This window comes from Lithobates pipiens, unplaced genomic scaffold (genome assembly GCF_037356315.1).
Source record: "Lithobates pipiens isolate NorthernLeopardFrog02 unplaced genomic scaffold, aLitPip1_a1.2 Scaffold_27, whole genome shotgun sequence".
Classification (NCBI taxonomy): Eukaryota; Metazoa; Chordata; class Amphibia; order Anura; family Ranidae; genus Lithobates; species Lithobates pipiens.
Genome location: NW_027507788.1, coordinates 7494225 through 7520996, shown reverse-complemented (window position 1 = coordinate 7520996; position 26772 = coordinate 7494225). Strand labels below are relative to the sequence as shown.

At 44.3% G+C, this 26772-nt stretch overlaps 2 protein-coding genes across 3 annotated transcripts in view; one reads left to right on the top strand and one right to left on the bottom strand.

The window, feature by feature from the left end:
• LOC143933467 (uncharacterized) overlaps positions 1–19980 on the top strand; it is a 26317-nt gene extending 6337 nt beyond the window's left edge. The window contains exons 3-7 of the mRNA XM_077456373.1: positions 26–127; positions 9100–9126; positions 11454–11480; positions 13760–13822; positions 16531–19980. Coding sequence (XP_077312499.1) covers positions 26–127; positions 9100–9126; positions 11454–11480; positions 13760–13822; positions 16531–16544 — 233 coding nt within the window. The 3' untranslated portion in view covers positions 16545–19980. The remainder of the gene's footprint in view (positions 1–25; positions 128–9099; positions 9127–11453; positions 11481–13759; positions 13823–16530) is intronic.
• A 2365-nt stretch (positions 19981–22345) lies between these two features.
• Positions 22346–26772, bottom strand: part of LOC143933466 (uncharacterized) — a 34832-nt gene continuing 30405 nt past the window's right edge. For both annotated transcript variants that reach the window (XM_077456371.1, XM_077456372.1), the window contains 3 exons: positions 25292–25366; positions 23152–23194; positions 22346–22529 (listed from right to left, as the gene is read on the bottom strand). In XM_077456371.1, coding sequence (XP_077312497.1) covers positions 22505–22529; positions 23152–23194; positions 25292–25366 — 143 coding nt within the window. In that variant the 3' untranslated portion in view covers positions 22346–22504. The remainder of the gene's footprint in view (positions 22530–23151; positions 23195–25291; positions 25367–26772) is intronic.

The following is a 26772-nucleotide window of genomic DNA, read 5'->3' as shown; positions in this document are numbered from 1 at the left end:
AACTTTTTTTTTTCCTCACTACAAGTCGCATCCACTGATGACAGCGAGGACAGTCCATCGGTGGGCCCAACAGAAATTTGTACATCGGGGGATCCAGATGACAACTTTGACGGTTCTGGCGGTTCTGGTTAGTAAATATAAATGTCTTTTTGAAGGTTCGCTGCAGTCAGTGGAAGCCCACCGCCCCCCCCCCCCCCCCATAGTTAGAATCACTCCCTAGGACACACTTAACCCCTTCATCGCCCCACTAGTGGTTAACCCCTTCCCGGTCCAGTGTCATTTACACCGTAATCAGTGCATTTTTATAGCACTGATCGCTGTATAAATGACAATGGTCCCAAAATAGCGTCCGATGTGTCCGCCGTAATGTCGCAGTCACGATTAAAAATAAAAAAATAAAATCTCAGATCACCGCCATTACTAATTAAAAAAATATATATAAAAATAAATAAAAATAATAATAATAAAAAAATAAAATAAAATAAAATAAAAATGCCATAAAACTATCCCCTATTTTGTAGACGCTATATTTTTTGCGCAAACCAATCAAATGCTTATTGCGATTTTTTTTTTTTTTTTTTACCACAAATATGTAGAAGAATACGTATCGGCCTAAACTGAGGGGAAAAAAAATGTTTTTTTTATATATTTTTGGGGGATATTTATTATAGCAAAAATAAAAAAAAAATATTGTTTTTTTTTTTTTTCAAAATTGTTGCTCTTTTTTTTTGTTTTATAGCGCAAAAAAAAAAATAAAAAAAATAAAAAAAATCGCAGAGGTTATCAAAGAAGAAAATTGATCGGTTTAGTGTAATTTTTTAAAAATGAGAAATTACAGAATAAAATGTGCCCTTTCTATGTTCGGTAACACTAGTTATTTTTTTTAAAACTAACACTGTTAAAAAAAAAAAAAAAAAAAGATTTTGTTATGTTTTGTAATTTTTAAACAGGAGAAATTACAGAATAATATGCGCACTTTCTATGTTCGGTAACACTAGTTATTTTTAAACTAACACCGTTTAAAAAATAAAAAAAAAATAAAAAGCATTTTGTTATGTTTTGTTGTAAAGAGAAAAAAAAACACACACACAACAAAAAATTAATAGTTGCAAGACAATTTCACAAAAAAATAAAAAATAAAAAACAAAAACAAGATACTACTTGCAAGACAATTTAAAAAAATAAAATAAAAAAAAGGTTTTGTTATGTTTTGTAATTTTTAAACAGGAGAAATTACAGAATATTATGCGCACTTTCTATGTATGTTCAGTAACACTAGTTATTTTTAAACTAACACCATTTTAAAATAAAAAAAATAAATGTTATGTTTTGTTGTAAAAAAAAAAAAAAAAAAAAAAAAAACAACAAAAAATAAATAGTTGCAAGACAATTTCACAAAAAAAAAAAAAAAACAAAAAAAAATAAAAGATACTTGCAAGACAATAATAAAAAAAAAAACACCTTGTTCGTCCTTAACCTCTTCCTGCCAGACGCACACATATCTGTGATCTCTCGTGGGTGTGAATTAACGATGAGCGGCCACAGATATGCATTTTCCGTAAACATTTTACTGTACTGAGTGCTGATAGCACAGTAAGTAACTAAACTGCCATGGAAAGTTCCCGATGCATACTTGCGATCGGAAGATTTCAATCATGTGACCGCTGTGTCAGCCAATCGCAGGGGGTCATGTGATTGGAATATGCCTGCCTCTGCCTCCCTGGTTTTCGGATCCACTTAAAGGGCCAGGAGGCTGCGGGAGGGGAGGATGGGGTTAAAAAATAATAATAATTATATATATATATATATATATATATATATATATATATAAATAAATATTTTTATTTTTTTTGGGGGGGCGGAAGGTTAAAAAAGAAAAAAAAAACATATTTGGACCTGAGCCCAATCTCAATCTAGTAATGTGCACAAGAGCAGCAGCTCTCCCAGCTCTCTCCCGCCTCATTCACACAGACAGCAGCAGGAGCAATTGGCTTCTGCTGCTATCAATCACAACCAGTGAGGCGGAAGCAGAGTCGTTGTCTGCGTGTCAATGGACACACAAAGTCGACTCGGGAGCTTGCAATTGTGGGGGTGGGGGGCACTCGGCAGGGGGGTGGAGCCTGGAGCACCACCAGGGGACCCTAGAAGAGGAAGATCGGGGCTGCTCTGTGGAAAACCATTTAAAAAAAAAATGTAATTAAAATTTAAAAAAATGTAACTTTAATTTAAAAAAAATTATTTAATTTGAACAGAATTGTAAAAACAATAAATTATATTTAAAAAAATGTAATTAAAAAGTAATTACATTTAAAAAATATATACATTTAATTAAACAAATAGAATTAGAACAGAATTGTAAAAACAATATATATATTTAAAAAAAATGTAATAAAAAAGTAATTACATTTAAAAAATAAAATTTAATTAAACAAATAGAATTAGAACAGAATTGTAAAAACAATAGAATTAGATTTATTTTTTTTAAATGTAATTACGTTTTTATTACATTTTTTTTAATATAATGTATTGCTTTTACAATTCTGTTCTAATTCTATTTGTTTAATTAAATTTACATTTTTTTTAAATGTAATTACTTTTTTTCATTACATTTTTTTTAAATATAATTTATTGATTTTTACAATTCTGTTCTAATTCTATTTGTTTCATTTTCTTTTTTTAATGTAATACATTTTTTATTACATTTTTTTAAATGTAATTACTTTTTTTATTAAAATTTTTTAAATATAATTTATTGTTTTTACAATTCTGTTGTAATTAAACAAATAGAATTAGATTTTTTTTAAAAATGTAATTACTTTTTTATTACATTTTTTTTTAAATATAATTTATTTGTTTAATTACAACAGAATTGTAAAAACAATAAATTACATTTAAAAAAAATGTAATAAAAAAGTAATTACATTTAAAAAAAAATATTAAACAAATAGAATTAGAACAGAATTGTAAAAATCAATAAATTATATTTTTTAAAAAATGTAATAAAAAAAGTAATTACATTTAAAAAAATGTAAATTTAATTAAACGAATAGAATTAGAACAGAATTGTAAAAACAATAAATTATATTTTTTTTAAAATGTAATAAAAAAACTAATTACATTAAAAAATGTAATAAAAAAAGTAATTACATTTAAAAAAAATGTAAATTTAATTAAACGAATAGAATTAGAACAGAATTGTAAAAACAATAAATTATATTAAAAAATGTAATAAAAAAGTAATTACATTTAAAAAAAAAATAATTAAACAAATAGAATTAGAACAGAATTGTAAAAACAATAAATTATATATTTTTTTAAATGTAATAAAAAAAGTAATTACATTTAAAAAAATGTAAATTTAATTAAACTAATAGAATTAGAACAGAATTGTAAAAACAATAAATTATATTAAAAAAATGTAATAAAAAAAGTAATTACATTTTAAAAAATGTAATAAAAAAGTAATTACATTAAAAAAAAAAATTAAACAAATAGAATTAGAACAGAATTGTAAAAATCAATAAATTATATTTAAAAAAAATGTAATAAAAAAAGTAATTACATTTAAAAAAAATGTAATAAAAAAGTAATTACATTTAAAAAAAAAAATAATTAAACAAATAGAATTAGAACAGAATTGTAAAAACAATAAATTATATTAAAAAAAATGTAATAAAAAAAGTAATTACATTTAAAAAAAAATTAAACAAATAGAATTAGAACAGAATTGTAAAAATCAATAAATTATATTTAAAAAAAATGTAATAAAAAAGTAATTACATTTAAAAAAAAAATGTAATAAAAAAGTAATTACATTAAAAAAAAATTAAACAAATAGAATTAGAACAGAATTGTAAAAACAATACATTTAACAAAAATGTAATTAAATAAAAAAATTTAAATTTTAAAAAAATTGCTTTAATTAGAACAATTTAATTAAATGATAAAAAAAAATTAAATTTAATAAAAAAAATTGAGATTTAATTCAAACAGAATTATAAAAAAAAAATTATATTAAAAAAGTAATTAAATAATAAAAAAATATATGTAATATTTAAAAAAAAATGCTTTAATTAGAACAATTAAATAAATAAAAAATGTAATTTAAAACAATTGTAAAAACAGCCAGAATTGTAAAAATTGCTCTGGTCCATAGACGGTGGACAGACGTGGGAGATGCAGTGGTCTAGTGGGGGTAGATGGGGGGGGCATAAAAACAGGCGATAAATCCACGTCTTTACTGCCCCTTGAAATACCCAAAGATCTATATAAACTCTGTCGCTGTCAAAGTAATAACAAACACACAAACAATTTTTAAAAACAACTAATTAAAAAAGGTGATTAAAAAAAAAAAAAAAAACATATACCTTTTTTTTATTTTTTTTTTCAGCTGTCCAACAAGGACTGAATACTGATTTATTAGAACCACAAAAGTTCCCCCCTTTAAAGAGAGATGAATCACACCCTCTTATGTCGTTTAGGCGACCACGAGACCGAGCGTTGAATCATTAGAAACCCGGAACATTCTGCGGTCACTTGCAGACGTTTGAGAACGACGTCTAAACCTCACTTTACCAGCTCGGCAATAAAGGAAACTGCTGATTCCGCTCTTCGCTCTCTTCGTCTTGCAAGTCGGGGCTGACGGGGTGCAAAAAAAAAAAAAGTATTTAGAAGAGACTTCGCCGTTCTAACGCCGCGCAGGCAGCACGAAAAACCAATCCCACCATAGAATAGTCACCAAATTAGTTATACATTGTATCTTCTTTTTTGTTAATCCTCGAAATGTTCCAAAAGAATGAAATCATAATACAAAATTGGAGATAATTTGTGATTTGTAGACTCCAGATCTTCTCCGTTTTGCGCAGAACCTTCCGCCTATCGCTAATCAGACCAGACAGGGGGTCTACTGTGAGGTCATCTTAAGCCTTCACAGCGCCACCCATGAATAATCGCCTAAATGAGTCTCACGCGTTTTTATTTCCTATCGGCTCCATTTACTGTCCATAATGTGGTATTTTTTTTTTTACTGATTGAGGAAATATTGCACAATGGCCACTAGGTGGAGCTGACAATCAAAGTAAAATAACTCATTAGACATATTAGGGATTTTATTTTTGACGGGCGTGTGAATAATTTTTTTCATGAATAGTCCAGTCTAAACACATTACAGCGGAACCTTGGCTTACGGGTAAAGCCTCGTACACACGATCGGGACTTCAAACAAACTTTTCCGTGGATTTCTGTCCCAAGGGCGCCGGCCGTGAACTTGGTATGCATACACACAGCCGGACTTTTTAAGCCAACTTTCACCAAATCACGTGTTTTTTTGTTTTTGTTTTTTTTAGCTCTTTACCGCCACCCTTTGGCTAACTTCTGTACTGTCGTCTGATCTTTTGCATTGGTTCTGAGCATGCGTGTTTTGTACTTTGGACCAAAGACCTATGGACTTGTGTACACACGGTAGGATTTTGCACCATACGACTTTCGTTGCCGGAAAGTTTGTCTGTTTGCACAGCCAACATTTGTTCCGATGAAAAAACAAAAAAAAAGTTTGTCCGAAGGATCGTACACACGGAACGGATGTTGCCTTAAAACAGGTCGTTTGCTCGTTTGTTGTCAAAAAGTCTGATCATGTGTATGGGCCTTAACGAGCGTTTTGAAAGAGGTAGAAAAAGAAGTTCCTGGATGGCCGCACTTCAGAAAGGCATCTTTATCTGGTTGAATAAAATCCAAAATACAGTCACATCATCGAAACATGGTAAACAGGATAGATAGCTAACGCGTTTCGCGCCTCAACTGCGTTTTGAAAGAGCAGCAACTTTTTTTTTATTTTAAAGCGGGAGTTCCGCCGTTTTTTTTTTTTTTTTTTAAGCCAGCAGCTACAAATACTGCAGCTGCTGACTTTTAAAATAATGACACTTACCGGCCCAGTGCGCCCGCGATGTCGGCACCCGAAGCCGATCTCTCGAGTGCTGCCGCCGCCATCTTGGGTATGGGAATCAGGAAGTGGAGCCTTTGCGGCTTCATTTCCCGGTTCCCTACCGCGCTGCGCAATAAGGATGGTCCCCGCTGTCTCTAGGATCCGTGTGTTTCCCAGCAGACAGCGGGGGACCTTCGGAAAGGGGCGTAGATTCTGCGGAAAGGGGGCGTACCCTCTGCAGATATCTATGCCGGAAGTGGGTGCAGATACCTGTACTGTACAGGTACCTGCACCCCCCTCCCCCCTGAAAGGTGCCAATTGTGGCGCCGGAGGGGGGGAGGGTTCCAATGAGCGGAAGCTCCACTTTAGGGTGGACCTCCGCTTTAATTCTGGCTTGGTTTGCGAGCATTGTCTCGCAAAACAAGCAGAATTCAAGCTGATGGGGTGTGCAGTACCGCATTTGGTCAGGAGGTGCAGGGACTGCCACGGACACTCGGAACGGTTTGGAGCCGTTCGGAAGTACTCAGAATCACTTGGAAATATTCCGCCTTTCTGAGTTCAGCCGAGCTGTCCCCGAGTATTTCTGAGGCTCTCTGGCGCCCCCCCCCTCACCTCTGGCCACATGCGGTATTGCACGTAATAGAAGTCAATGCGGAACAAATTATATTCGTTTCCATTGACTTCTATGGGAAAACTCGCTTTGATATGCGAGTGCTTTGGATTACCAGCATTCTTGTAATCCAAGGTTCCACTGTATAACCTCACCCTGATAAACTCCAACTGTATTTCAGTATTCCACCAAAGAAAAGAAAAACAATACTATCACAGATACATTTTTCCACTTTTCTTTCAAGTTAAAATTTAGTCACATTTTGCCTTGCCAGGTACCCCCCCCCCCCCACACCTTATTTTATAGCCAGTGATGTCCTCACCGGGTCTGTGTGCTTCTCTTCGCAGTACTACAGGCAGATCATGGCTGGCGCAAGGGTACTATCTGGGGGCCCCATGATAATCTTGCATTACTTCATACTTGCCAACTGTCCCGAATTTTCCGGGACAGTCACGCTTTTTACTAAGCTGTCCCAGGATGTCCATGTAACAACCAGTGTGCCCGAATCTGAGCTGCGGGGGCGGTAGCAACCCATCGCTGGGCTAAATCTACAATCAGAATGACATCTTAACCCAACTACTTTCCTCGTGCAGTTTCTGGCACTCTTCTGGCTATTTGAGGGGTTAAGGAAGAACCCCTAAGGCAAATCCTCCTACTACTGCTGCCGTTTTGGTGGGCGAGATGTGTACTGCCCCCGATCACATGGGATGTATGCATTAGAGAGGACAGCTGGTGAGGGTCAGGGCCCCCCCGAGAATTACCTTGCCCAGGGGTCCATGATGGTATCAAGACTGCCCTGGGACCAGCCTCAGTACTCCTCTCAAGAGCACTCAGTCCTGTTGCAATCAGTGGGTGGAGTTCAATGAATAAAAGGGGTGGGGCCAGGAGCAGCCAGGCTAGAGGGGAGGGAGCGCTAAGAGACATCAGTCCTGATGCAAGCAGTGGGTGGAGTTCAATGAATAAAAGGGGTGGGGCCAGGAGCAGCCAGGCTAGAGGGGAGGGAGCGCTAAGAGACGTCAGTCCTGATGCAAGCAGTGGGTGGAGTTCAATGAATAAAAGGGGTGGGGCCAGGAGCAGCCAGGCTAGAGGGGAGGGAGCGCTAAGAGACATCAGTCCTGATGTAAGCAGTGGGTGGAGTTCAATGAATAAAAGGGGTTGGGGCAGGAGCAGCCAGGCTAGAGGGGAGGGATCACTAAGAGACGTCAGTCCTGATGCAAGCAGTGGGTGGAGCTATGCAAATAATAAAATGCTTTGATGGGTGTCAATCTGAAGGAGTGGGCATTCCTACGCAGGCTGTATTTGCAACGGTAACGCCCACATGTGATGCTGAGCCTCTATGATTGCAAGAACTGAAATCCAACTATAGAAAGGGGCAGGGCCAGCCTGGCTATGGGGGTGGGTGCTAAGAGATCTCAGTCCTGATGCAAGCAGTGGGTGGAGTTATGCCAATATTAAAATGCTGTGATGGGTGGGTGTCAATCTAGAGGAGTGGGAGTTCCTACACAGGCTGCATTTGCATAGGTAACACCACGTGCGATGCTGAGCCTCTGTGATTAAAATAACTGACATCCAATGAATGAAAGGGGTGGGGCCAGGGACAGTTAGGTTTGGTGGGGGGAGCACTAAGAGACGTCAGTCCTGATGCAAGCAGTGGGTGGAGCTATGCAAATAATAAAATGCTGGATGGGTGTCAATCTGGAGGAGTGGGCGTTCCTATGCATACTGTATTTGCATGCAGCCCGCCCACATGGGATGTTGAGCCTCCATGATTAAAAGAACTGAAATCCAATGAATGAAAGAGGCGGGGCCAGAAAAAGTCAGATTGGGGGGAGCGTTGAGACTGCAGTTCTGGTGCACGAAGAGGGAGGAGTTATGCAAATAGTAAAATGCTTTGATGGGTGGGTGTCAATCTGGAGGGGTGGGCGTTCCTAGGCAGACTGTATTTGCATGCAGACCACCCACATGTGATGCTGAGCCTCCATGGTTAAAGGGGGAGGGGGCAGGGCCAGGGACAGTCAGGCTGCGGAGGAAAGTGCCAGATGATGCAGGGTGTCCTCCAGCCAGGAAATTAGGCAAGAGATGACATGTTCGGGGACAGAGCTTCAGAACAGGAGGGGGGGGGGGATTGGGTGATCTCCGGCTGGCGGCTCCTATGAGTACAATTGAAGGTTATCATCTATAATGGTAGCGAGGAGCGCAGAGGGTTAATTCGTCTGATTCAGCGTGTGGTCTCACCGCGCCGGCCAGACGGGGGGGGGGGGGGGGAGAGCCAAAAACAGAACCGAGAACAAAGTCACACGTAGACGGTGGATGGGGATTCCCCAGATCATCCCCCATTGGTGGGGGGGGGGGATTACTAAAACTGGAGCACTCAGAATCTGGTGCAGCCAATCAGCTTCTAATTCAACTTGGATGCCGATTGGCTTCTATGCAGAGCTGCACCAGATTCTCTACTCTCCAGTTTTAGTATTCCCCCCCCCTCCCCATTGCCATCTATTATTGATTGTCACATGTAGACTGTGTATGGTGACCCCCCCCGGACTCATCGTCTTTTCTTATTTATTGGCAGGAATGGAACCCCAAACTGAAACCCTGGGTGAGTGACAGCAAACGACCCCTACTAACGACCCCTACTAACGACCCCTACTAACGACCCCTACTAACGACCCCTACTAACGACCCCTACTAACGATACCTACTAAGGACCCCTACTAAGGACCCCTACTAAGGACCCCTACTAAGGACCCCTACTAACGATCCCTACTAACGATGACCTGTCCACTCTGAGGAACTGCGAGCATAGAGAGAGACAGTGCACGGGGCATTTCCCAGCCTATAACAGTACTACCAGTCCCAGCAGTGCCAGTGTCCACATAGCAGCATGCAACTGATATGGCACTACAAGTCCCAGTATCCAGATAGCAGATTGTAAAGTACTACAATTGCCAGCAGTCCAAGTGCCCAGATATCAGCATGTAGTCAAAACAGAACTACAAGTCCCAGCAGCCCCAGTCTCTAGATATCAGCACACAGACAATACAGAACTACAAGTCCCAGGGTACAGATGGTAGCCTGTAAAGTACTACAAGTCCCAGCAATCCCAGTGCCAAGATAGTAGCATGTGGGCATTACAGAACTACAAGTCCCAGCAGTCCTAGTGCCTAGATAGCAGCATGTAGGCATTACAGAACTACAAGTCCCAGCAGTCCTAGTGCCTAGATAGCAGCATGTAGGCATTACAGAACTACAAGTCCCACCAGTCTTAGTGCCTAGATAGCAGCATGTAGGCATTACAGAACTACAAGTCCCAGCAGTCCCAGTGCCTAGATAGTAGCACACAGCCAATACCAAACTACAAGTCCCAGTGCCTAGATATCAGCATGTAGTTAATACAGAACTAAAAGTCCCAGCAGTGCCACTGTCCACATAGCGGCATGCAACTGATATGGCACTACAAGTCCCAGCATCCAGATAGCAGATTGTAAAGTACTACACTTGCCAGCAGTCCCAGTGTCCAGATATCAGCACACAGCCAATACATAACTACAAGTCCCAGCAGTCCCAATGGCCAGATATCAGCATGTAGTTAATACAGAACTACAAGTCTCAGTAGTTCCAGTTGCCAGATAGCGGCACACAGACAATACAGAACTACAAGTCCCAGCATTCCCAGTGCCCAGATATCAGGATGTAGTCAATACAGAACTAAAAGTCCCAGCAGCCCCAGTCTCTAGATATCAGCATACAGACAATACAAAACTAAATGTTCCAGGGTACAGATGTTAGCAGGTAGAATACTACAAGTCCCAGCAGTCACAGTGCCCAGATAGTAGCATGTAGTCAATATAGAACTACAAGTCCCAGCAGTCACAGTGCCCAGATAGCAGTACACAGCCAATACAGAACTACAACTCTCAGCAATCCCAGTGCCCAGATAGCAGTACACAGCCAATACAGAACTACAAGTCCGAGCAATCCCAGTGCCCAGATAGCAGTACACAGCCAATACAGAACTACAAGTCCCAGCAATCCCAGTGCCCAGATAGCAGCATGTAGTCATTACAGAACTACAAGTCCCAGCAATCCCAGTGCCCAGATAGCAGCATGTAGTTTATACAGAACTACAAGTCTCAGTAGTTCCAGTCTCTAGATATCAGCACACAGACAATACAGAACTACAAGTCCCAGGGTACAAATGGTAGCCTGTAAAGTACTGCAAGTTTCAGCAATCCCAGTGCCCAGATAGAAAAGCATGACCAATACTGAACTACAAGTCCCAGAAATCCCAGTGTCCAGATAGTGTCATGTAGTCATTATAGAACTACAAGTCCCAGCAGTCCCAGTGCCCAGATATCAGCATACAGACAATACAGAACTACAAGTCCCAGGGTACAGATGGTAGACTGGGAAAGTACTAATAGTCCCATCAATCCCAGTGTCCGGATAGTTGCATGTAGTCATTACAGAGCCACAAGTCCCAGCAGTCCCAGTGCCAAGATAGCAGTACACAGCCAATACAGAACTACAAGTCCCAGCAGTCCCAGTGCCCAGATAGGAGTATGTAGTCATTACAGAACTACAAGTCTCAGTAGTTCCAGTCTCTAGATATCAGCACACAGACAATACAGAACTACAAGTCCCAGGGTACAGATGGTAGCATGTAAAGTACTACAAGTCTCAGCAATCCCAGTGTCCACATAATAGCATATAGTCATTACAGAACTACAAGTCTCAGCAGTCCCAGTGCCTAGATAGCAGTAGACAGCCAATAAAAGAACTACAAGCCCCAGCTCTCTGTTAGCAGCACACAGCCAGGCGCCTGGTATTTTCATCATCAGTTGTGCAGTATTTGTCTCGTCTGATTGCGTTGTGGAAATCTATTCCCAGATAAACCGTCTTATCGATATTTATTTTCCTCCGCAGGGAACGGCTCGGAGAAGGTCAGACCAGGTGAGATCTGAGGACAGAGCTGGGCGGGGTCACAGCAATCAGAATTCAGCTGGCCCGGAATCCTGGAGGCCGATTGGGTGATGGGTGAAGACTGAATTACCTGCAGATCTGCCGTCCCAACCCAATTCCACCGCCAAACCATCATTGTGAAGCCGACCACACATTCTACAATCTGATTGTACAATCTCCTGTAGATCCACCATCATATCTGTAGCCTTTAAACAAATGCAGTGAATTGTTAGGTGTGTTCTCGTATAGTTTTGGTAAATCTAAATTAGATTGTATGGTGTATGTCCAGCTTTAAGATGCATTACAGTCTTACTGTACAATCTCCTAGAGGTTTACCAAAACTATGAGGACCTACCTAAACTATCCAATCAATCTGAATCCAATCAGGCAGGCTCTTGCACTACATAGTTGTTGGTAGATTTAAAGGCGATTGTACAATCAGATTGTAAAGTGTGTGGTGAGTGTTATAAATTGTATTGGGAGGATGGTGCTGCCTGTGTCGGAGGAGGGGGAGATCCTCTGATATCTGCAGACACTTTACTAATCATCGATGTATCTGAACCTTCAGCATCCAGGATAGGTCAGAGGAGGCCGAATTAAAGCTGCTGAATTCTGATTGGTTCCTGAAATGGTCGGCACATAACATAGTGCTGGGAAGAGGCGGCGGTGCTGTGTACCGACATATGGATGTGTGCCCGATCAAACCTGAGCAACGCTGCTACGGCGTTTTCCTAACGCGTTTGTGGAGCGGTACAATTCATTATGACTGGGCCCCCTCCTCCGCTCCGAAAACGCACCAAAGAAGCTCATCTACCAAACTTTAGCACTGACTTGGGCGCATTTGGCTATACGCGTTTTGCCGCAATTTTCAAGCGTTTTTTTCCCGCACAATTTGCGGCAAAATCAGACCACGTTTGGGGTGCCGTTTAAAAATAACGGCACAGCAAGTGCATCGCAGGTTTTGTGCGATTTTGCACTATGAATCCGATACGTTCAGGTGTGGGCGGGGCCTAACTGGCCTTTGAAATGGGGGGCCGTTCTGGACAGGAGTTGGGGGCCAGTTGATACATTTTGATACTTTGATTGCAGTTCATGAAATATTTATTGTAAAAAGTTATTATCATACAAAAAGATTCTTCTTGTTACTCCTCCTATGGTATGGGTATGGGCGGAGTCTCTTCTGATATGGGTGACACCCCAGGCACCTGAGGGGCGGAGTCTATATGTTACTTCTCTAAAATAAGTAGTACCCAAGGGGCGGAGTCTATATTTTCTCCTCCTCTTATATGGGTGACACCCCAGGCACCTGAGAGGCAGAGTCTATATGTTACTCCTCCTCTGATATGGGTGACACCCCAGGCACCCAAGGGGCGGAGTCTATATGTTACTCCTCCTCTGATATGGGTAGTACCCCAGACACCCAAGGTGCGGAGTCTATATGTTACTCCTCCTCTGATATGGGTAACACTCCAGGCACCTGAGGGGCGGAGTCTATATGTTAGTCCTCCTCTCATATGGGTGACACCCCAGGCGCCTGAGGGGTGGAGTCTATATGTTACTCCTCCTCTGATATGGGTAGTACCCCAGGCACCCAAGGGGTGGAGTCTATATGTTCTCCTCTTATATGGGTGACACCCCAGGCACCTGAGAGGCGGAGTCCATATGTTACTCCTCCTCTGATATGGGTGACACCCCAGGCACCTGAGGGGCAGAATCTATATGCTACTCCTCCTCTGATATAGGTAGTACCCAGGCATCCAAGGGGCGGAGTCTATATGTTCATCCTCTGATATGGGTGACACTCCAGGTGACTGAGGGGCCGAGTCTATATGCTACTCCTCCTCTGATGTGACACCCCAGGCACCTGAGGGGCGGAGTCTACATGTTACTCCTCCTCTGATATAGGCGACACCCCAGGCACTCAAGGGGTGGCTTCTGTGTTACTCCTCCTCTAAAATTAGTGACACCCCAGGCCCCTGATGGGCGGAGTTTACATGTTACTCCTCCTCTGATATGAGTGACACCCCAGGCATCCAAGGGGGAGTCCATATGGCACCATGTCTTCCACCAGAGCACCCTGCAAGGAGTGATGGGCCAGTTGCCCATTTATAATGCTAATGCACCACCTATTGTCCAATGACAGTACCAATAATATGTACGGACAGTGCCATGTACTGCCACCTACTGACAAATATTGTACATTGACTTGATTCTTGTGAAGATCAGTCCTTGATTTGTCCTGATTAATGGAGTCATTCTTTCATTTTCAGCCCAGGAAATAATTCTAATAATGGGGTGTGTTATGGCGATGCTCTGCACAGGAACTCACAACGGTAAGTGTAACACTCCCCTGGCCGATTCACGTCACAAGTTCTGCATTCCAGATGCATTTCTGCATGTGCGTTTCTGATGCATTCCGGTGCTTTTTTTCTCTTCTTTTTTTCCCATCTTAATTAGTGATGTGCGTTTTTTTATGGGGGTTTTTGTACGCCTTCCAGTGCAATTGTTATACTTTTTCCCGTGTTCTAGATGTGTTCAACTCAGAAAAAAATGCAGCATACATCATAGCAGGTCTGGATGTTCAGTTCGTGTGATGTAATGGGAAGGGTGGAGTCAGACCCAAGATTTGAAAGGATCAAGGCTGTGAATTGAGGGTATTGGGTCAAAGGATATGACTTGAGTGTGGTCAGAGCTTTGACTTGAAGGTTTCGAGTAAAGATTGTGAATCAAGGGTATCCGGTCAGGGCTGTGACTTGAAGGTTTCAGGTCAGGGCTGTGACTTGAAGGTTTCAGGTCAGGGCTGTGACTTGAAGGTTTCGGGTCAGGGCTGTGACTCGAAGGTTTCGGGTCAGGGCTGTGACTCAAAGGTTTCAGGTCAGGGCTGTGACTCGAAGGTTTCGGGTCAGGGCTGTGACTCGAAGGTTTCGTGTCAGGGCTGTAAATCGAAGGTTTCGGGTCAGGGCTGTGACTCAAAGGTTTCAGGTCAGGGCTGTGACTCGAAGGTTTCGGGTCAGGGCTGTGACTCGAAGGTTTCGTGTCAGGGCTGTAAATCGAAGGTTTCGGGTCAGGGCTGTGACTCGAAGGTATCGGGTCAGGGCTGTGACTCGAAGGTATCGGGTCAGGGCTGTGACTCGAAGGTATTGGGTCAGGGCTTTGACTCGTGGGTGTCGGGTCAGGATAGTGACTTGTTGGTTTTGGGTCTGCAATTTGAAGGTTTTGGGTCAAGGCTAAGAGCATCAGGTCAGGGCTGTGACTTGAGGGTATCGGGGCAGAGCTGAGAGTATCAGATCAGGGCTGTGACTTGAAGCTGAAGCCTCGTGGGATATTGGAGGGAGGTCAGCTGCGTTGTTCACTGTGACAGCTCTGAATACCTCAGCGCCAAACAACACAGCGGGCGTACCTCTGAGACCCCACAAGGCTTCAGCTCCCCACTGACACCAGGCGATCGTGGCTCTAAAACACCAGGATGCAGCAGAGTTTTCTGCCTTCCATGCTGGACGGGGAAAGCCCCCCAACTAATGAGCACTATGTGAGTGCCCAAGATATTGCCACACAGCTTGTAATTTATCATTAAAACCCTTTTTATGCTGCAAAATACTGCCCTGGCGCTTCTTCCTTTTTTTTCTTTCCTTCTACATCTCAGATTATCAGGTCAGGGCTGTGACTTGAGGGCTTTGGGTCAAGGCTGAGAGTATCAGTTTGGGGTTGGGACTTGAGGGTATCGGGTCAAGGCTGAGAGTATCAGGTCGGGGCTGTGACTTGAAGGTATGGGGTCAAGGCTGAGAGTATCAGGTCGGGGCTGTGACTTGAAGGTATGGGGTCAAGGCTGAGAGTATCAGTTTGGGGTTGGGACTTGAAGGTATGGGGTCAAGGCTGAGAGTATCAGGTCGGGGCTGTGACTTGAGGATATGGGGTCAAGACTGAGAGTATCAGGTCGGGGCTGTGACTTGAAGGTATGGGGTCAAGGCTGAGAGTATCAGTTTGGGGTTGGGACTTGAAGGTATGGGGTCAAAGCTGAGAGTATCAGGTCGGGGCTGTGACTTGAGGGTATGGGGTTAAGGCTGAGAGTATCAGGTCGGGGCTGTGACTTGAAGGTATGGGGTAAAGGCTGAGAGTATCAGTTTGGGGTTGGGACTTGAGGGTATGGGGTCAAGGCTGAGAATATAAGGTCGGGGCTGTGATTTGAGGGCATGGGGTCAAGGCTGAGAGTATCAGGGCGGGGCTGTGACTTGAGGGTATGGGGTCAAGGCTGAGAGTATCAGGTCGGGGCTGTAACTTGAGGGTATGGGGTCAAGACTGAGAGTATCAGGTCGGGGCTGTGACTTGAGGGTATGGGGTCAAGACTGAGAGTATCAGGTCGGGGCTGTGACTTGAGGGTATGGGGTCAAGGCTGAGAGTATCAGGTCGGGGCTGTAACTTGAGGGTATGGGGTCAAGACTGAGAGTATCAGGTCGGGTCTGTGACTTGAGGGTATGGGGTCAAGGCTGAGAGTATCAGGTCGGGTCTGTGACTTGAGGGTATGGGGTCAAGGCTGAGAGTATCAGGTCGGGGCTGTGACTTGAGGGTATGGGGTCAAGGCTGAGAGTATCATGTCGGGGCTGTGACTTGAAGGTATGGGGTCAAGGCTGAGAGTATCAGGTCAGGGCTGTGACTTGAGGGTATGGGGTCAAGGCTGAGAGTATCAGGTCGGGGCTGTGACTTGAGGGTATGGGGTCAAGCTGTGGCTTGAGGGTATGGGGTCAAGGCTGAGAGTATCAGGTCAGGGCTGTGACTTGAGGGTATGGGGTCAAGGCTGAGAGTATCAGGTCGGGGGGCTGTGACTTGAGGGTATGGGGTCAAGGTGGAGAGTATCAGGTCGGGGCTGTGGCTTGAGGGTATCAGGTCAAGGCTGATAGTATGAGGTCAGGAATGTGATTTGAGGCTATCGGGTTAAGGCTGAGAGCATTGGATCAAGGCCTGCTCCCCAACAGACAGGGATCTGCAGAGACCCTTGTTAGCGATCATCCTTGATTTCTTTAATGGATTTATTATTTTTTTGCAGGTTTTCGGTGGTGATCAAGTCGATGGATGCCGAGAGGAAGGTGCACAGCTGGGGCAATAAAACACTGCAAGCAGATTTCCATAACTTTACAAGGACAGCTGTGTGCTCTACCCATCGTGGTCACTAAAATCAGGATTTACACAACACTCTAAAGCAGTCATAAGGAAGAGGGGGCGGGGCTATAGATCAGTATTAGGAGTCCACCACTGAGTGACATAGACATCGGACAATAGAAGAACGAACAGCTCTGATCTCCGGTCCTGCATTCATTGCTGCTTTCCTGCGGATTGGTACAATGTAGCATATAGAAGGAAAAATTACTTTTGCTGACGCCGAGGCTTCTGGGTACTCCCTTATACTCCACTCAGGTTTGCAGACTCTTGCCTGATTTTGGGTGGATCTGCTTGATGATCTTGCGCACCTGGCTGAATGTTTGCATGGAATAGAGCACTTGAGGGTCTATTATATATATATATATATATATATATATATATATATATATATATATATATATATAATATAAAAATTCTGTTCGAATGTCTCAAGCATTCACACAACCAACACAAATCCTCCTCCTATTCAATACACTTGTTCCCTTTGATCGTTAGCTCCATCTAGTGGCCATAATGCTTTGTCTACTGGAAACATCTCCATAAGGAAAATACCACATTATGGCCACCAGATGGAGAACTCATAGAAAATGAATATTATAGGAAAATGATGGAGATTATTGGTGATGTCTGTACGAATGCTTGAGACATTCGCCCTGCAAATATTTTATAAACTAACCACTTAAAGTTTAAATCCAGGCATGACCCAAATTGGCCCCCAAACCTCCCTCTCCCCCTTTAGATCAGGTCCCAGTATTTTTTTTTTTTTTAATCTTACCTTGTTCCTATTGTGAGAAACAACTTGTATTGCTCCCTGTGACATCATCACCAGCTGCAGGGGCCAGGAACCAATTCCTGGTGTAGGCACACTTCCAGAACTACATCTCCCAAGAGCCTTTTTCCTATACAGTGTGTGGGAGGACTGGTAGAGCAGCTGTATTGTTTCGCAGAGAAAGAAATCAATCAATCCATGTAGAGAGGGATAGAGGGTGGTGGGATTGGGGGTTCTGTAGTCCAGCAGGAACTTGAAGGCTAGTTCCTGGTGTAGGTACACCTCCAGAACTACATCTCCCAAGAGCTTTTTTTTTTCCTATACATTGGGTGGGCAGAGAGCAAGGCAGCTGTATTGTTTTGCAGAGAAAGAAATTAAGGAGTCCATGTGGAGAGGGACAGGGGGTGGCAGGAGTGGCATGAGTTCTGTAGGCCAGCAGATGCAGGCCAATTCCTACTGATGTAGGCACAACCCCACCAGAGCTACATCTCCCAAGAGCCCATACAGCATGTGGGCAGAGGGATAAGGCAGCGGCATTGTTTTGCAGGGAAATAAACCAATACATCTATGTGGAGGAGGGACAGAGGGCAGCAGTGGGATGAGTGGAGTTTTGTAGTCCAGCAGGCAGGGCTGACAACGCTGGTTGGGATTTCAGTGCAACAGCCCAACAAGGAAGCACACTGGATTTACGGCAGATCAACAGGTATTTTTTTTTACTATTAGCAAAGGGATAACACATAGGGATTTTTTTATTTAATTTTTTGCACAGATATACGCTTTAATTATGCTTAAGCCAAGCGTAAGTATTTAGGGGGCGGAGCCTGTCGTTCGGCGTACCCTTTAGGGATGCCTTTTATATATTTATTAAATAAGAGAGAACTGCCAGTGTGGGGTGAATTTTAAAAAGCCGGGGAAATCTCACAATACATAGGAGTAGGAGGGGCAAGAAAGACACCTGCATGACTTGTTGAGGTGAACGCTTCGATTTGGTTCCCACCGCTGGTGCCCAACCGAGTAGGGCCATTCATTTCAATGGGCTGCTCTATGTGTGAGAAACACAGAAAATAAGTCCCTGACCCTGAAACGGAAGCATTGTGCGGTTTGGCTTTCGCATTTACATAGGCGTGCCGGTGACATTAAGGCGAGGTTTACATCTATGCGTGTCGGGAAGGCACACACAAAAAAAACCACAGAGAAATGTCTTGCACTTTAGCAAAACGCGTTGGGATGCCGTTATTAATGGCACCCTCATGCATCTGCAAAGATGGGAATAGCCGGCAGTGGGTGTGTCAAGGAATAGGCGGTGGGTGTGTCTGGGAAAAGCCAGTCAGAGAATAGCCGACGACGCGCGTTTGTGGGAATAGCCAGCAGCGCGTGAGTCTGGGAATAGCCGACGGCCGGTGCGCGCCTCCGGGAGTAGCCGGCGGCGGGTGCATCTGGTAAAAGCCAGCAATGGGTTTGGTGCACCATGCAGTTTGGTGCAGAACACGTTTGGAAAGGAGTCAGGAACTTATCTTCTGTGTTTTTCTTGCGTAGGGCAGTCCATTGAAATGAATGGGACACCCTACACAAGATGCGCACATGCACACCCATGCATGCAATAGTGCCCCCCAAGCCTGGCAAGCCTAGCTGGAAGCAGGCGTGTCTGGGAATAGGCGGTGGCGGGTGTGTCTGGGAACAGGCAGTGGCTGCGTGTCTGGGAATAGGCGGCGGCGGGCGTGTCTGGGAATAGGCGGCGGCGGGCGTGTCTGGGAATAGGCGGCGACGGGCGTGTCTGGGAATAGGCGCCGGTGGGCGTGTCTGGGAATAGGCAGGGGTGGGCGTATCTGGGAATCAGCGGCGGCGGGTGTGTCTGGGAATAGGCGGCGGTGGGCGTGTCTGGGAATAGGCGGCGGACGTGTCTGGGAATAGGCGGCGGGCGTGTCTGGGAATAGGCGGCGGCGGGCGTGTCTGGGAATAGGCGGCGGCGGGCGTGTCTGGGAATAGGCGGCGGGCGTGTCTGGGAATAGGCGGCGGCGGGCGTGTCTGTGAATAGGCGGCGGTGGGCGTGTCTGCGAATAGGCGGCGGTGGGCGTGTCTGCGAATAGGCGGCGGTGGTCGTGTCTGCGAATAGGCGGCGGTGGGCGTGTCTGGGAATAGGCAGTGGCGGGCATGTCTGGAAATAGGCGGCGGGCGTGTTTGAGAATCTGACAGTTATTGGCACCCTGTGTGTTTGCTAAGTTGCAATGTGTTTCGGGGGGGGGGGGGGGGGGGGGCTCACAATTTTTCATGCTAATTTTTCAAACTAAAAGAATATTAGTAAAGAGCTATCTTTAGCATTAATGGGTTAACAGAGACAAAAAGATGGAGTGTGAACGGACAGACAGACACGCAGTTGAATTATATTCCAACTTTGTCTTTTTAGTTATTGTTTTTTTTTTATTAGTTACAAAGTTGCAATCCTAATAACTATAAAATTACAATTGTGTCCAGCTCTGGCGTGCTTTTTTTATATTTTAATATAAAGACATTTGTATTTTAGACACATTCTGTTCTTTACTTCGGTGAAATAAAATGTTACAGAAATTCTCTCCGTGTCGTCTTCTTCTTTCCCGATCAGTTGGGATCATGTGGCGTTTGCTGCTGCGATTCAATTTCTAATCAGGTGTCACTACATGGCAGACCGCAGTCCGGACCCTGAACAAGTGACAGTTTCTTATGGGCCAGAAGCAGCCAGCCCCCTCACCCACATTCAGCATCACTGGGGTATAAAAGTGGAACCTCCGCCAGTCCAGACCTGCAGCCTGCTCCGCCTCCTGCCATCTGCCTGTCTGGCACTAAAATGTGAGGGGGCACCCAATTTAAGGGGGACACTCTCAGGACTTTGTTGCTTAAAAAAAATAGATGAGTCACCCCTTGTCTCCATCCCCTACCCCCCTCCGAGCACCGTCCCTTGCTTCCACCCCCTACCCACCTCTGAGCACCGTCCCTTGGTTCCACTCCCTACCCACCTCTGAGAACCGTCCCTTGCTTCCGCCCCCTACCCCCCTCCGAGCACCGTCTCTTCGTTCCACCCCCTACCCACCTCCGAGCACTGTCCCTTCGTTCCACCCCCTACCCACCTCCGAGCACCATCCCTTGCTTCCACCCCTACCCACCTCCGAGCACCGTCCCTTGCTTCCACCCGCTACCCACCTCCGAGCACCGTCCCTTTGTTCCACCCCCTACCCATCTCTGAGCCCCGTCCCTACGTTCCACCCCCCTACCCATCTCCAAGCACCGTCCCTTCGTTCCACCCCCTACCCACCTCCGAGCACCGTCCCTTGCTTCCACCCCCTACCCACCTCCGAACACCGTCCCTTGCTTCCACCCCCTACCCACCTCCGAGCACCACCCTCTGGTTCCACCCCCTACCCACCTCCGAGCACCACCCTCTGGTTCCACCCCCTACCCACCTCCGAGCACCACCCCCTGGTTCCACTCCCTACCCACCTCTGAGCCCCAACCCCTGGTTCCACCACCTACCCACCTCCGAGCACCATCCCTTGGTCCCACCCCCTACCCACCTCCAAGCACCGTCCCTTGGTTACAACCCCTACCCACCCCCGAGCACCGTCCCATGGTTCCACCCCCTACCCACCTCCGAGCACCACCCCCTGGTTCCACTCTCTACCCACCCCCGAGCACCATCCCTTGGTTCCACCCCCTACTCACCTCTGAGCACCACCCCCTGGTTCCACCCCCTAACCACCTCTGAGCAATGTTCCTTGGTTCCAGCTTCTACACACCTCCCAGTACCACCTCTTTTAGAGAGTACATAAGGTGCTAAAAAAATAAAAATCATGGCATTTGGTAATGATAACAAGAAAAGCACTAAAATAGATCCACTGAAGCAAGCAACAATAGACCCCCAGCACAACAATAGACCCCCCACACATTAATGGGTCACCCACAACAAAATACCACACCCAGCAACAAAAGATCCACCCTAGAAACATAAGTCCCCCCCCCAGCAACAACAACAGATCTCCCAGCAGTCAGCATCAATAGACCCTCCAGTGGCCAGCAACAACAGACCTCTCCTTCAACAGTAGATCAGTACCATGAACAATAGACCCCCCACCAGCAACAATAGCCCCTCACACAAAAACAGATCCCCACTAGTGACAATAGATCCCCCAGCAGCCAGCATCAATAGACCCTCCAGCACACCCCGCACCCCTTACTATTACATACATTCAGTGCTGGATGTGCCGGAACTGCATTCCTACACTTTCCTGCTGGGAAAAAAAAAACCCTGGACACTCTGATGGGGATGCCCAATGTAAGAGGGACATACTGATAGGGACACCTAGTATAAGGGGGACACCCGATGTAAGAGAAACACTCTGATGGGACATCTGATGTAGGGGGGGACACCTGATGGGGACACCAATTAAGGGGGCACCGGGATGGGGACACTTGAAGGGGGGCACTCGGATGGGGACATCTGACGTATGGGGGGCACCCGGATGAGGACACTTGAAGTAAGGGGGGCACTCAGGTGGGGACACCTGATGTATGGGGGGCACCCGGATGGGAACACTTGAAGGGGGGTCATCCGGATGGGGACACTTGAAGTAAGGGAGGGGGCACCCGGATGGGGACACCTGATGTAAGAGGGCATTTTCATGGGACACTTGATCACCAGATGTTATGGGGACCCTCTGATGACGACACCCGGTGTAAGGAGGACACTCTGAAAGGGACACACCAAATATTATTGAATTGTTTTGGAAATTGCACATTGCATACTTTTTTACGTCCCGTGACATTTATACAAGAATCGGAGTCGTAGCACAAACAAAGCTCGGAGCTCCTGAATTTTGAATTCACTACACCTCTTCTATATTGACTCCTGTTATAGTGCCAACTTACCACTAGATGGCGACAAATGACAGTCTACATGCCAACGTTTAAAGTTATAAAATAAATTTATTACATAGCACAGTGCTGGGTAGGGTTAAGGCTCCTTTGTTGGCTTTTTTGGTTGTTTTCTTTTTTTTTTTTTCTTGCACAGGAAGTGCAACGTCATTTTTGGCTTCAGGTTTTGGTCTTCTAAGGCCACAGCGACCTAGACTCCCGCTATGTTATATCTCCTATAAGACACAAAGTTGTCACAGTAAGCTTAAAGTGCATTTACAGTCAAAACATTTACAGCCAAAACGCAATTGTGTGTTCCGAAAAATGGCGCATGTCTTCTTTTTTTTTGGTTAGGTCCTTTGCTAGCCTATTGCCTTAACGCAATGCCAGCCAACATTTTTTTAAAAAAAAGCGTGTTTACACACGTGTGCGTAAACGCAATGTGCGCTGGACGCTAAAGTCTCATTGGTCCCTTATGGTGGCTGTTCATGATCTTTTGGGGGAATTTCCATTCACTGTCATGGTGAAGCACAGAAAAATCTCTACAAAATGAGGACAAAATGAACAGATGTCCACCATTGGAAGATTTCCTCTCACTTCCTGTTTCGGTGACAACTTCTACTTCTTTTGGGTTTCTCATCACTTCCTGTCTTGATGGTCACCAGATCAAAAAGAGAGAGGGATGACTCTCCCCGGTGAGGACACAGACAGCATTACACTCCTGACAGGGATTCTAACCCTCGAATGAAGTTCTGTGGTCACATGACTTCTAAAAGTTCTACTCTGTCACTCATCCCCCCCCCCCATTAGTACAGAACCTCCCAGCAACAGAACAGAGACTTCTCACTCTCAGCTTACCTCTTCTGTCGTCTCCTGCAAGATTTTCCCCGACATCTTCCACCTGCAGGAAAGAGTTTTATTTTTAATTAAAAAATACAAATATAAATAATACCAAAAATCAAATCAAAAGACCCAGCGGGCCTACAGACCCGGGAACTCGGCACAGGGATGGTGGGAACCCTTCATAATGGACACAGCGGGTGTACAGACCCGGGAACGCAGCACAGGGATGGTGGGACCCTCTCATAATGGGCACAGCCGGTGTACAGACCCGGGAACTCAGCACAGGGATGGAGGGAACCTCTCATAATGGGCACAGTGGGTGTACAGACCTGGGAACTCAGCACAGGGATGGTGGGAACCCCTCATAATGGACACAGCGGGTGTACAGACCTGGGAACTCAGCACAAGGATGGTGGGAGCCCCTCATAATGAGCACAGCGGGTGTACAGACCCAAGAACTCAGCACAGGGATGGTGGGAACTCCTCAAAATAGGCACAGCAGGTGTAAAGACATGGGAACTCAGCACAGTGATGGGGGGAACCCCTCATAATGGGCACAGCAGGTGTAAAGACATGGGAACTCAGCACAGGGATGGTGGGAACCCCTCATAATGGGCACCGCGGGTGTACAGACCCAGAAACTGAGCACAGGGATGGTGGGAACCCCTCATAATGGGCACAGTGGGTGTACAGACCCGGGAACTCAGCACAGGGATGGTGGGAACCCCTCATAATGGGCACAGCGGGTGTACAGACCCGGGAACTCAGCACAGGGATGGTGGGAACCCCTCATAATGGGCACAGCGGGTGTACAGACCCGGGAACTCAGCACAGGGATGGTGGGAACCCCTCATAATGGGCACAGCGGGTGTACAGACCCGGGAACTCAGCACAGGGATGGTGGGAACCCCTCATAATGGACACAGCGGGTGTACAGACCTGGGAACTCAGCACAAGGATGGTGGGAGCCCCTCATAATGAGCACAGCAGGTGTACAGACCCGGGAACTCAGCACAGGGATGGTGAACCCCTCATAATGAGCACAGCGGGTGTACAGACCCGGGAACTCAGCACAGGGATGATGGGAACTCCTTAAAATAGGCACAGCAGGTGTAAAGACATGGGAACTCAGTACAGGGATGGGGGGAACCCCTCATAATGGGTACAGCAGGTGTAAAGACCCAGGAACTCAGCACAGGGATGGTGGGAACCCCTCATAATGGGCACAGCGGGAGTACAGACCCGGGAACTCAAAACAGATATTGTCGTTAATGGAACGTTCTATGAACCTGCCACACAGTCCTTGAACAATACCCCAACCTTCCTATATGAGTGTACTAGCAGACCCCTGCAAGGTAATACTTTCTGTAAGGCCCACCTCATGCTCAACAGGAACAGAGAACACTTACCTACAGCATCACTCCATGCAGATGACTGCAGTAGGTAGGTGTTCTCCCTTCTATGGGGAGCGATAATCTAGAGGGAGTGACGCTGTAGACACAGGTGAGCGGTTTCTTGGTTGTCCCCTTTTACAGGATTGCCGGTGTGGTGACCCCTAAGGGAGACGACATTACTGGTCTTCCCTCTACCTGTCCGATTGGCCACCTGACAGTTCAACAACCTCACTGAGCTCAGGTGACTCCAATCAGACAGGTAAACGCCTTGGAGCAGAGAGGTCCCATCAGAAGATCTGGAACACAAGACATCTCACCAGTAAGTCGCCTAAACTTTGTATCATCAGGGCTGTGACAATGTAATGGGCCCCCCCCCCCTACCAAAACCTTCAGGGGGCCCTTGTGTCCCTCTTATCTCTCCAATCTGAAATCAGTTCCTCTAGTGGTTATAGACACCCCAGGCTTTACATTCCTTTGTTTAATCCCAATACATCGATTAGCTGCTGCTGCTGAATACATAAATCACTGTGCAGCAGTGGGGGCCCCATCACAGTCACACAGTGTGCAATGTCCATAGAGAAGTCCTTGTGATCAACCCCACCTAGAGGCTGCACTCCCACCCATCACAATGTATTTTGTCAACGCACGCCAACGTATCAAACAATGGCCAGCCCATGTATGTGCATCGGGGTGTGTTAAACCCCAATTGGCATGAATGGACTCCAAGATGGAAGCCGTACGGCGGCGAGCGAGATACTCACTGAACAATACGAGGAAGCCGATAATACAAAGGAGGAGAGCGCAGATCAATCCCCACTGCCTCAGGCTTCTGTAATCTGCAATGGGGAAAAATATATTTATATTATTGGCGATATTGATCAGTTTATGATATTGTAACATAGAAAATGGATGGCAGAAAAAAAAATCAAGTGTTGAGATCGACATGTTTCAGGGATAGGTACCCCGGCGGCCCTCCAGTTGTGTTCAAACTACAAATCCCATCATGCCTGTGATTGTCAGGGTCTTACAAGGTCTCATGGGACTTGTAGTTTAAAAACAGCTGGAGGGCCGAGGTTGCCTACCCCTTTTAGATTGAGTCCCCCTTTTATTTTTTTTTATTTCTAATTTATCTTTTTATAGATAGATAGATAGATATATATATATATATATATATATATATATATATATATATATCTATTTTTTTTTTGTTATAATGTATACAGTTGTGTGTTTTTTTTTTTTTTTTGCATTTTTTTTTTTTAAATTGTATTATTAATATTATTTTTATAATGTTTAAATGTTTTTTATACATATTATAATATTATTACTATTCTAAAATATATATAATATTATTAAATTTTCTATTTTTTTTTGTCTGAGTATAAATCCTATGTTTATCCCAAGCATGTTTGAATCCCTTTACCCTTGGCTAACTCGCTATCTCTGCTGGAAGCCCGATGTTGATTGTTTGTTTAGCTGATGAAGTTATTGATCAGTTGACTGGTGATATTGATTAGTTGATAGCGATATCACCACGTCCGCGTTTTGTCCGCGTCATGCTAGAGGAATGTTCTGTGTGTGCTGGCTGCAGTGCATCATGGGAAATGGATGGTTGCAGCCTTTTGGTAATGAATATTTTATATCACCTTTTTTCATATTTATAAATGTTATATTTACATATTAAATATCATATATTTTATATTAAGTTCTAATTTTAAATCTAAATTGTTGTGGGGTATTTTTTTTTTTTTTTTTTTTTTGTTTTGTGTTATATTTTTTTTTTATTTATTTATTTTTTTTTTATTTAATTTTTTTTATGGTATACTGTATGGAGTCAGCCAATCTGTTGATAAGCGATACCATGACATCTACATTTTGTCTGCTTCATACTAGAGAAATATTCTGTGTGACTGCTGAAGCCCATCATTGAAACTGATGGGGTTGCAGCCCTTTAGTAATTTAAATATTTGAAATTCAATTTATATTATATATTTATCATTTTAATTTGATATATTAAACATATTTTATAAATGGTAAATTTTACAATTACATAACAAAAAAAAATTATATATATATATATATATATATATATATATATATATATATATATATATATATATATTATTATTTTTTTTTTTTCAATGGTATACTGTGCAGGTGAATGTAGTCAGCCAAATATATATATATAAATCTCTATTACAGTTATGTTTGTCTGACTCCATTCACCTGCACAGTATACCAT